At 35.0% G+C, this 12,887-nt stretch overlaps 1 protein-coding gene across 10 annotated transcripts in view; it reads left to right on the forward strand.

Annotated features, from left to right (window-relative positions):
• PPM1B (protein phosphatase, Mg2+/Mn2+ dependent 1B) overlaps positions 1–12,887 on the forward strand; it is a 147,703-nt gene that overhangs the window by 75,275 nt on the left and 59,541 nt on the right. For 6 of the 10 annotated variants that reach the window (XM_077134126.1, XM_077134123.1, XM_077134122.1 and 3 more), the window contains one exon: positions 11,467–12,326. In XM_077134126.1, the coding sequence (XP_076990241.1) occupies positions 11,481–12,326 (846 nt within the window). In that variant the 5' untranslated portion in view covers positions 11,467–11,480. Of the gene's footprint in view, positions 1–5,784; positions 6,272–11,466; positions 12,327–12,887 lie in introns of those variants that run through there. The other 4 variants (XM_077134127.1, XR_013164240.1, XM_077134128.1 and 1 more) reach the window with 4 other exon arrangements.

The following is a 12,887-nucleotide window of genomic DNA, read 5'->3' on the forward strand; positions in this document are numbered from 1 at the left end:
ATAAGAAAATTCAGAGTAGAAATAATCAGTAAAACAGGAAATCAGGCAGGAAATTCTTTATACCATTTAGAGGTGATCATAGAAGAATAATAGGTTATCAGTACTGGATGTTATTCCATGAAATAAACATAGAAAATCCTTACTCTAAACTAACTTAGATTTCCTGACTGCGCAAGCAATGGAAATTGGTTTAAACAGTGGGACTGTTTGGCTTATGCTTATGAATCTGAGAGAAGAGCCACATCAAATCATCAACAATGTGATGGTTTCTTCCCAAGGACTGCCATTCTGGGCCTGGCTGTTAGCAACAGTTGATGCTTGTCACTTCTGTCACGTGGTAATGTACAGGGTGGCCTCTCCTAGTTTCTCTGTTCTCTTTCAGATTTTATTGATTTTTGGCTTTTTGCTTCCCATGTCTTTTTCTCTGAATTTCATTCCACTTGTAGGGGACTCAGGGGTCGGCTGTCCCTTGCTTGAGGTGGCCTCATCAGAAAGTTCTGCATGCAGTGGGTTCATACCCGCCGGAATGGATTGTTTGATAGCATGTTTTTCTGGGGTACATACAGCTCCAATCCACCAGAGTAACACATATAGAATATTTGATATATCAACTATAAAACCCTTTTAGTGTATGAAAGTCTGAATGAAAATCTTCATTGGTTTTTAATTTTTTAGGCACAATTGCATTTCTTAAATGTGACTGTAACAATGCTAAATCACAGTGAAAAACTGGACATGACTCCCAGGGGTATAAATCTCCCTGGGAATGTGGGCCCTGACTCCCAGGGATGAGCTGGGTTCTGGCATCATGGGAATGAGAAAGCCTTCTTGACCAAAAAGGGGAAGAGAAAAATGAGACCAAATAAAATTTCAGTGACTGAGAGATTTCAGAGTTGGAAGGTTATCTTGGAGGTTATTCTTACACTTTATATAGAATACTCCTTTTTAGTTCATGATGTATTGGAGTGGCTAGTGAAACTATGGAGCTAGTAGCTTTGATTCTTGAAGAAGGTTGTATAACTATATAGCTTATACAATGTGTGTGATTGTGAAAACCTTGTGTCTGATGTTCCTTTTACCCAGGGTGTGGACGGATGAGTAAAAAAATATGTAAGGATAGTAAATAAATAAATAATAGGGAGATAAAAGGTAAAAATTGGGTGGGTTGAAATACTGTGGGTCAGTGAGAGGAGGGAGGGTAAGGGGTATGCATGGCTTTCTTTTCTTTTTTATTTCTTTTTCTGGAATGATGCAAATGTTCCAAAAGTGATTATGGTGAAGAATACACAACTATGTGATGATATTGTGAGCCATCAATTGTATGATGTGCTTGGACTGTCCGTGTGTGGATATTTCTCTATAAAAATATTTTTAAAAACTTTGATTGAGACAATAATGTGTATGCTTTTTAGGCCATTTTGTTTTATTGATTGATGATTTTTATTTAAAAATCCACAAGATCAGAAATCCAAATTGTGTTTGTGGTGGCATGAAATTTTTATTGATGAAACAGAAAAACTTATGCTACTGAGAAAAAAAATAGAGCTTTTAAAAGGAATGCTGGGGCGGGCCGCGGTGGCTCAGCGGGCAGGAGTGCTTGCCTGCCGTGCCGGGGGGCCCCGGTTCGATTCCCGGCCCCAGCCCATGTAGAAAGCAGGCAAACAGACAAAATATAATAAAACAAGAAAATGTTTAAAAATGTTTCCCTTTCTTCCTCCCTTCCTTCCTTCTATCCTTCCTTCCTTCTCTGTCTTTCCTTCCCTTCCTCCCTCTCTCTTTAAAAAAAAAAAAAAAAAAGGAATGCTAACTCTAAAAAAAAAAAATAGTAGAATTACAAAAAATGTGTTATCATGAAATTTACCAAATTTTGCACACCAGTGCAACTATTGATGTGGGTGTTTTTTTGCAAATTTTAAATTTTATGTGTGATTGTTTTGTAAATCCATAACTTATCTAATACTTTTTTTTTTTTTTTTTGCATGGGCAGGCACCAGGAATCAAACCTGGGTCTCGGGCATGGCAGGCGAGAACTCTGCCTGCTGAGCCACTGTGTCCCGTCCTCTAATACTTTTTTTTTTTTAATATACATTTAGCTATATTTATTAAATTAAAACCAGGATTTTTCACATATCCACTCACCCATAAGAAAACAGCAACAATAACTACAACAAACTCTAAAATGATAGCAAATCTTCCTCATTGGTATTTTTTAAACTTTTGTGGCAAACAAACAAATCAATAGACCATAGACCAACAACATAGACCAAATAGACCAACAAACAAACAATAAATGTTCATAGGTGGGAAACAAATAGTGTTTGAAATGATGAAATACTAATGCTTATGAGGTATAAAATGCAAAAAAAATGGAAGCAAATTATTTATGCATGCCAGAAGAATGAAAAAAGAGCAATTAGGGAAGGAATAAAATTCCCCCAAAGGATAAAAAGCTATAACAGTGAACCAGAGATCTGATTTAAAAATTCACAACAAAATGTGATCCCTGATTCTCTAGTAAATGTTGATTCAGCATAGCTAAACATCATTGCGTTTTGGGAATATCCAGGGTAAGAACTTCAGGGAAAAATTATCAGCTAGCATGAATATCAGTTTTGAAACTGAGTGCACTATTGCCACCATTAACTGCCCTGCTCTTATTTGAGTGAAAAACTGCATCTTGTAACAACACTCAACTCTCTGTGAAGCTAGCATGAAAGTTGGTTTTGGAAACTGAGTGTAGTACAGTCACCACTACCAACCCTGCTGATATTTGCATGAAAAGTGTCATTTTAGTAAACACTCACCTAATTCTCTTAGAAACTAGCCTGAAAATCAGTTTTGAAATCTCTGTGCGATATTTCCAACATTAACTGTCCTGCTGTTTTTTTTTTTTTAAAAAAATTAACTAACACAACATTTATAAAAAACAAAAAATATATATAGCATTTAGGTTGATGGACTTTTTGAGTGTTCCAACTTAAGAATCCTATGTTTTTAAATAATAGATGAATTTATATTGTTAATATGTTAATCCATTTGATCTGAGTTTTGTCATTGTTTTGGGTGCTTTCTGTGTTTAATGTTTTAGTTTGCTAGGGCTGCTACAACAAATGAGATATACCAGTTGGCTTAAACAATAAGAATTTACTGTTGCACAGTTTTGGAGGCTAGAATTCCATAATCAAGATTTTGATGGACCATGCTGTCTCCGAAGTCTGTAGCATTTTGATGTGGCTTACTGCCAGTCAGTCTCTGCCTCCTTCATATGATAATCTATCTTCTTCTGTCTCCTCCTGTGACTTCTACTCCTTTTGCTCAAGGGTCTGATTCTCTGTCTATGTTTCTTCTCCAGTCATACTGAATTAAGGTTTTCCTGATTCAGTTTGGTCTCATCTCAGTAGGACCTTTGAAGATTCCATTTACTAATGAGTTCACATCTACAGGACCGGGTTAGGACTTGACCATGTCTTATGGTGGACATGATTCAGTCTGCAACAAATGTTTTAAGAAATTAAATATATTACTGTCTTATTTTCTTTTCTTTAATTTTGATATGTGTTCTTTTCCTGTAATTTATATATTTTGCAAACCATTACTCCTATAACTTTATAATAGAGTGAATTCTGTATATTTTAATAGAATCTGAGAGGTGAGGAAATTAGTGTACTTCTAATATGTCCCCACATTATCTTGACCATCTGATTTTGGTCATCCTCCTCTTCTTTTTTATTACTTTTGTTTTGAAATGATGTCAGACTTACAGGAAAGCTGCAAAAAATAATACAAAAAACAATACATAGAACTCCAGTATAACTCCTCACTTGAATACCCAGATTTATCAACTTTTAGCATTTTGTGACATTATATTATATCATTTCTATCTGTCTTATCTAATAAACATTTGAGAGTAGGTTGTGTAACACTAACGCTGAATACTTCCAGGTACATTTTCTGAGAAAAAGGTCACTCACTATGTAGTCACCTTAAGTACCAGTTCAAGAAATGTAATGTTGATACAAAGCATGCAGTGCATATTCCAATTTTTATAGTTCTCCCAATAATGCCCTTGTTTTTTTTACTTTCATTTTAGTAACTTAGATAAAAACGGAAATTTCCCCCTTTAACCATATTCATATATATAATAATTTTGAGATGATAATTACGATCACAATGTTGGGTAATATCACCATCATCCATTACCAAGACTTTCCCATCACCCCCACTCGAAATTCTCTACCAGTTTTGCTTTAAATTCCTCCTACCCCTTCCCTAGTCCCTGGTAACCTGTATTCTAATTTCTCACCATATGAATTTGCTTATACAAATTATTTCATACCTGTGGTGTTATACAATATTTGTTTGGTTTTTGGCTTATTTGGCTCAATATGTCTTCAGGGTTCATCTGTGTTGTTGCATATATCAGAACTTTGTTCTTTTTCACAGCTGCGTAATATTTCATTGTATGTATATAACACATTTTGCTTATCCACTCCATATTTTAACAGAGGTGAATAAAGATACTATGAACATTAGTGTGCAAATGTCTGTTCAAGTCTCTGCTTTCAGTTCATTTAAGTGTATACTAAGAAGTGGGATTGCTGGGAAACATGGTGTATTAGTTTGTTAAAGCTGTTGGATAGCAGTATACCAGAAATGGAATGATTTTTAAGAAGGAAATTTATTAAGTTGCAAGTTTACAGTTCTAAGGCCGTGAAAATGTCCAAATTAAGGCACCGATAAGAGGTTCCCTCCCTCAAGAAGGGCTGATGTCTTCTTGACACCTTTGTTAGCTGGGAAGGGTTATGGTAACATCACCAAAGGTCTCTGACTAAGTGGGCTTAGAAGCTTTTTCTAAAATGATTTCCTCTTAAAGGACTCTGATAAGAAACCCCACCTTGAATGGATAGAGACTGCCTTCATGGAAACCACCTAATCAACAGGTCCCACCACAGCTGTGTAGGTCACATCTCCATAGAAACAGTGTAATCAAAAGGATCCCACCCAGCAATGATGAATGAGGATTAAAGAGCATAGCTTCTCTGGGATACCCAGCAGTTTTAAAATGGCACACATGGTAATTAACTTTCTGAGGAAACACCAAACTGTTTTCCACAGTGGCTGCCTCATTTCATATTCCCACCAACAGTGAATGAACATTTGTCTCTCTATATCATCTCCAACACTTGTTATGTATTTATTTTTTAAATAGTAGCCAATTTTAGTTGTTGTGAAGTGGTATCTCAATGTGGGCTTTTTTTAAAAGTCTGAATTTTTTTTTTTTTTGGTTTGCATTAGGTTTATTTTTTCCCTGTATACTACCCCATCATCAACACAATGCACTAGCTTTATACATTTGTTAAAATTCGTAAAACAACTTCTTATACTTGTACTGTTAATCCCATTCCATCCAATACAGGTTTACTGTGTTATACAATCCCATGTTTTATCTTCTTTCATTCTAGTTACATATATGGCCCAAAACTTCCCCTTTCAACAACATCCATGTACATAATTCAGCACTATTATCTTTACCACTTTTTAATTAATATACTTGTCACTATTTAATAGCTTTAGACAAATCTGACTGTTGTCCCCCATGAAATAAATCCACATGCTTATGCTACCTCTTATCTTCATTTTTTTGCTATGCATTCAGTAATGTATTAGTTATTGTTTCTAATTGATGGTTATTCATGTTTACCACCAATTCTTCTGTAGTTACCTCTTGTTTAGCTGGAATTTGTTCTCCTATTTTATTTACTAATAAATAAACAATTATTAGAATAAAATTGCAGTCTTGTATGTGTGTTTATGTAGTGAGATATAAAATACTTGTCTTAGTCTTTGCTTCCTTGAAGTGTTCAGACAGAAGTGACTGAATTTCAGTTTGGGGGACTGAGACTAGCCTGATATATTTACTTCCCTCTTCTGCTGTAAGTGGTTTTATTTAGAGTATTAGGAATCGAGGGTTTGGATCCCTATGGAATTCTTTGTTTACCTTTAACGTCCAATAACTTTAATAGATTGTGCTATTTTCCATGAACCCACATTGTGAATATGCTTTCCCCATGCTTTTAAAAATTTTAGCAACCTTTTAAAATGGTTATATAATACTTCTCCCTGTAGGTCATGGTTTCTCAACCGCTCTATTGACAGTTTGGATCATTAATTCTTGTTGTGGAGGCTGCCCTGTGCATGGTAGGATGTTTAATAGCATCCATGCTCCTTACTGACCAGAGGCCAGTGACACTCTTCCCGCTTAGTCCCCCAGGTAATGATAACCACAATGTAAAAATGTCTTGAGGTTGCCAGATGGCCTCTTAGATGTGAAATCCTCTTTGGCTGACAGTCACTGCTGTGGATTTACTCCACATGCAAGTTATTTTTATCTTCAATATAAAAAGCTCTGTAAAGAACGTGATCATACACAGTTTTTTCTCTTTTGATCTGTTGCTATTATGGTGAATTTTATCACCGATTTCCAAATATAGAACTATTTTTGTACTGCTGTTTTGTTATAGAGGATTATTTTTTAATATAGTAATACTATTAGTATTTTTGACATTTTGGCATAATACAGTAATATTTGCTTGCAATTTAAGTTGTTTCTTTTAGGTAACTTCTCAGAGATAGAAGCACCAGCTCAGAGTTTCTGAATTATTATGTTATCTTGGTTTTTTTAGAATAAATTTCTAGGCCACATTAGCGTAATTGGCAAAATCGTAGGTGGCTAGGTTTCCCATAGCCAGTTTAACCCTTGCTGTTTCCAACACTTTGATAGGAATGATGCTTACCTCTGACTTAAAATTTTTTTATTAAACTTTTTATTTTGGAATAATTTTAGATACATAGGGAAGATGCCAAAATAGTGCAGAGAGTTTCCGTATACCCCTCACCCAGCTCCTAGTTTTCTTTAAATTAACCTACATGACCGTGGTATGTTTGTCATAAGTAGGGAACCAAGATTGGAACTATTCTTTTAACTAAACTACAGATTTTGTTTAGATTTCGCCAGTTTTTCTGGTAATGTCCTTTCTTTTCTTTCAGGGTTTAGTATAGGATACTACATTGTTCAGTCTAGGATACTACGTTACATGGCCATATATGTTACTACTACATTTAGTAGTACTCTTGCCTTTTGAACCCTAAACATTTATTTAGTGATTTTTGATTTTTGAAAAGAAGAAAACATGTTAATGCATTTGTCTGTGTTGTACAGAATTTAGGGATACAGGCTGTAGACTAGTCTTGCTTATATCCTTACTCATCACTTAACATTATATGATCAGATACGCAGGTGACACCAGTTATCTATAAAATATAAATACTAATAGTGCTAACCTTACTAAGTTGTAATTGGAATTAAATATGATATAATACATGTTTGTCTATTAGTACAGTGCCTGTCATATAGAGCTCATGGAAAAATTAGACATTATTATTATTACTATTTTAATTAAAAAACCATAGCATACTAGTTTTCAAAAACCCTTAGGGAAAATCTTATCTGTGGTCCTGAGACATGCCTAATGGCACCTTGTCTTTTTGATAGGAAGCAGATGGTTCTGACAGATTGTTCTAATAAACAAGATTTGTGCACTTGAGATAGCATGCCACTTGTAAGGGGAAGGAGAATTTGACGAAATCTGATGTCATTTGGTAAAAATATTATGTTTACAGATTCTTGGTCTGTGTATACAGATTCTTGGTCAAAGGTCTCTTTGATACTTGTTTGCTTTTTTGATATTTGTTTTTCTATAAGGTAAAATTTAAATGAGTTAATGTTCATAAAGCATTTAAAATAATACCTGGCACATAGTAAATTCTGTAGAGGTATTTCCTTATTGTACAATGTCTCAAATAAGATGAAAGAATATTATGATTAGATGTTATAGTGATTCCTTAGAGCAAAACTTAAATAATAAGAGATAGGAGGATTATTAACCCTCTCAGATTAGTCACCTGGTTCCCTCTGCAGGGGGTTATTTTCAGATCAGACTTCTTTGCAGTCTGCTATATCATGCTATTTATTTATAGCTCTATCTATTTATTTTTTAGTCTTTTTAAAAAATATTTTTATAGAGAAAACAACATACAAACACAAACATTTGTAACATACAAATATTCCGTACGTGGTGTACAATCAATGGCTCACAACATCATCTCATAGTTGTGTGTTCATCACCATGATCATTTTTTTAGAACATTTGCATCACTCCAGAAAAAGAAATAAAAAAAACCTCATAGATTCTATAGACCTTACCCTTCCCTCTCATTGACCATTATTGACCCAATTTATTTTAACCTTTGTTCCCCCTATTATTTGTTTATTTTTGTTATCCTTATTTTTTACTCATCTGTCCCTAGATAAAGGGAGCATCAGATACAAGGTTTTTACAATCACACAGTCACATTGTAAAAACTCTATCATTATATACAATCATTTTCAAGAAACAAGACTACTGGAACGCAGCTCTACAGTTTCAGGCACTTCCCTCTAGCCACTCAAATACACCACAAATTGAAAGGGAATATCTCTAATGCTTAAGAATAAACTCCAGGATAACCTCTTGATTCTGAAATCTCTTAGCCACTGACACTTGATTTTTCTCATTTCTCTCTTCTCCCTTTTGCTCAAGACGTTTTCTCAATCCCTTGATGCCGGGTCCTAGCTCATCCCAGGATTTCTGTCCTATGTTGCTGGGAGATTTATACCCCTGGAAGTCATTTCCCACGTAGGGGTGGGGAGGGCAGTGAGTTCACTTGCCATGTCAGCTTAGAGAGAGAGGCCACATCTAAGCAACAAAACAGGTTCTCTGGGGGTAACTCTGATTTTAAGTAGGCTTAGACTTCCTTTGCGGAAATAAGTTTCATTGGGGCGAACCCAAGGGCTTGGCCTGTTGATTTGGTTGTCCCCACCGCTTACAAGAGTATCAGAAATTCTCCAAATAGAGAAGTTGAATCTTTCCCCCTTTCTCCCAATTCCCCTCAGGAGATTTTGCAAATACTTCTTTATTCACTGTCCAAATCACACTAACCTGGACAAACCAAGAAAGTTTCGTGCCCTACTCAAGATTCCCTGTACTTATGGTGTTCAGCTAAATTGACCATACAAGTTAAATTAGGAAATGCGCTACCCGTAATATAAATTTTGCACCAAATAAACATCTCTCCCTTTAGTCTCACACAGAAGTTGGAGTTTTAACATATGGATGATAACATCCTTTACCTAGTCTTCTGATATACCTTAGTCCTATCCCCAGCTTCATTCATATTTCTATTCGATGTCTGACCACTGTTTCAACTTCTAAAACAGTTTCTCTGTGGGGTACTGCTGACTTTCATAGCTTCAGGGCTGTTAGACTCTGAGTCTCAGGTGTCACATAAATACCGAAAGTTTCTAGGAAAGATCATACGAACAGCTCGGTATCTCAGAATTTAGAATTAACAGTTACACCTCCTGAATGTATGTGACTGCTGTAAGAGCTTGCAATCTAGGACCCTTTATAATAGGCTCCAACCTGATAACCCATGCTCTTGACTTTAGTTCACCAAATTTTTATATTATAGTTAGTCCATATAACTGAGGCATGATAATATTTGTCTTTTTGTTCCTGACATTTCATTGAACATATAGCTCTTAAGTTTCATTCATCTAGTTGCATGCCTCACAACTTCATACTTTCTTGCAGCAGCTCAGTAGTCTTTCAAAATTGCTGTTTTTTTTTAAAAAAATAAACATGTATGTAGTTATTAGAACAGTATTATATATAACTTACACATAAATATAAAATTTATGTGATCTGTAAATAGGGTATGTATATAAAATTGATGCTTCACAAACTCTGAAATCTGTTCTACAACTAATTGTACTGTGCTTTGACATTTATTGTTTTTTTGTGTATATGTTATTTTTCATGAAAAAGAAAAAAAGCAGATTGTGATGGTAAAAAAATATTTATTCCTGTTAGCTTCCAATGTTCTGAAGTAGCTAGAAGGAAAAACCTGAGATGATGGTATGGTAGCCCATGACATACTCTGGGATCTGTCCTGTAACTACTTGTTCAAGAATGCTTTGAAAACTATTGCTTTTTTCTTTCTTTACTTTGTATATAATAACTAGGTGGTTCATAAGGTTTTTATAAATGGGGACATAGGATTTTGAAAAGTCAGGTAAAGAGAGATACTTAAATCTAAATGTAAGCCTGTTGATCTGGACTAGTGTCACAAAATGTGATTCTTAGATCACCAGATGTGCTTTTTTGAAAGGTCCTATCCAAGAGTTACCGAAAGTCTTTGGAAGTAAGGATGGGTCTATTAGACTCTCCATTTTTGAGCAAATATTAACAGCATTTTATAGTGTTCACTATTTTTCAACTACTTCACATTTACTCTTTGTTCACAAAAACCCTGTAAAGTAGGTACTATTATTACTATACCCGTTTGACGAAGGAGGAATTTGAAGAACAGGTAATTAAGGAACTTGGCCAATGTCACGTAGCTGGTGAGTGTTAGGGCTAAGGGTTTGGATTTAAGTAGGAAGCATACCAGGTCATTGTAATTTTTACATGCACCCTTGAGAACCACTATTCCAGGATAAGTTATTTGAATGTGGAAAAGTTTTATTCTACCTTAATAGCAAAGTTGGGTGGGGGTAGTAGGGTGTTGCTGTTGCATAGTATAGTACTTACAGTTAAAAACACAGACAAAAACTTAAAAACCCAAGGTGTTTTTTAAGTTTTTGTCAGCTGTCACTGAGCAGAAATTGTCTGAGTGCTATTTTATGAATTATTCTTTAGCTCTATATTATTATCTTAAAAAAAATACAATTCAAGTAATAAGTTTGCAATTTTCAATTTGATGTATGATAAGACCTTGATTAATTAAGCCAAAGGTTTATTTGGAGCGTTTTTGTTTTAATTGAATTTTGGGCTTGTCTTCAGGATCACTAGGCAAAAAAATTTTAATTTCAATACTTGTTTTTGGAAAGCATTCTAAAATATATTACTATACTTTTCTACTTAAGTACGTTGAATAAGATGTTGCACCATTCTGAGTATTCTCATTGTTTAGTCTATTGAACCATGACTTATCTTGTAAATTGAGTTTAAAAAAAATTCTTAACTAAGCTAATTATCTTAGTTTTCCTTTCCCCTAGAACAGTGTTTCTCAACATTGGCTGCACATTGGAATCACCAGAGGGACTTTTAAAAAATGCTGTCATATTTCTGCCACCTCCAGAGATTCAAATTTAATTGGTCTGGTGATTCTAATGTGCTAGAGTTGAGAAGCCACTGTTGTAGAAGAAGGATGCAGGGGAAAAAAATTCTTGATTTTTGGGTTCCATTAAATTTTAAATTTGTAAAATATACTGGAGCTAAGCATTAGTAGAGAATAGGTGGAATATTGTAGATAAAGTTTTTATCAAAATTAAATAATTAAACACCCTCATTTTTTTTCTTTCAGATTCATTACTAAACATGGGTGCATTTTTAGATAAGCCCAAAACTGAGAAACATAATGCTCATGGTGCTGGGAATGGTTTACGTTATGGCCTGAGCAGCATGCAAGGATGGAGAGTGGAAATGGAAGATGCACACACAGCTGTTGTAGGTATTCCTCACGGCTTGGAAGACTGGTCATTTTTTGCAGTTTATGATGGTCATGCTGGATCCCGAGTGGCAAATTTCTGCTCAACACATTTATTAGAACACATCACTAATAATGAAGACTTTAGGGCGACTGGAAAATCAGGATCTGCTCTTGAGCCTTCAGTGGAAAATGTCAAGAATGGTATAAGAACTGGCTTTTTAAAAATTGATGAATACATGCGTAATTTTTCAGACCTCAGAAATGGGATGGACAGGAGTGGTTCAACTGCAGTAGGAGTTATGATTTCACCTAAACATATTTACTTTATCAACTGTGGTGATTCACGTGCTGTTTTATATAGGAGTGGACAAGTCTGCTTTTCTACCCAGGATCACAAACCTTGCAATCCAAGGGAGAAGGAGCGAATCCAAAATGCAGGAGGCAGCGTAATGATACAGCGTGTTAATGGTTCATTAGCAGTGTCTCGTGCTCTAGGGGACTATGATTACAAGTGTGTTGATGGCAAGGGCCCAACAGAACAACTTGTTTCACCAGAGCCTGAGGTTTATGAAATTTTAAGAGCAGAAGAGGATGAATTTATCATCTTGGCATGTGATGGGATCTGGGATGTTATGAGTAATGAGGAGCTCTGTGAATTTGTTAAATCTAGGCTTGAGGTATCTGCTGACCTGGAAAATGTGTGCAATTGGGTAGTGGACACTTGTTTACATAAGGTATGTAAATTTTTTCCTTATAGTTAAAATGTCCTATTGATTTGAAAAGGCATGGTAAGTAAAATGAAACAAACTTAATTTTTGTGTATGCAGATTTTATTGAGATAAATTCACATATCATATATTCCATCCAAAGTATGCAGTCGGTGTCTAATAGTATCATCACTAGTTGTGCAGTCATCATTACACTCAATTTTAGACTGTTTTCCATTAGGGAACACTTGTATATTTTTATTATTTTCTTCACCAGAATTGAATGCCATCTGCATTGCTCTCATCCTTGTCATTTGAAAATTAGGTTCAGTGAGTTTGTGGTGTTTGCTGTCTCTTAAGTACTTTATTAGCCTTTTTTAAAATTCAGATTCACGATATTGACTATAGCCATCTTATGCCTGATTATTAAGCAGCTTGATAAAAGATATATGATAAATCAGACATACTAAAAGATCTGTAGCCATAGAAAATACCAGAAGATATGCCAGAAATCTAGACTATTGTAGTTTGGGAATTTAGTTCTGAGCCTCCTAGCAGCTAAGACAAAAACTGAAATAAAGGTGCATT

This window comes from Tamandua tetradactyla, chromosome 17 (genome assembly GCF_023851605.1).
Source record: "Tamandua tetradactyla isolate mTamTet1 chromosome 17, mTamTet1.pri, whole genome shotgun sequence".
Taxonomy (NCBI): domain Eukaryota; kingdom Metazoa; phylum Chordata; class Mammalia; order Pilosa; family Myrmecophagidae; genus Tamandua; species Tamandua tetradactyla.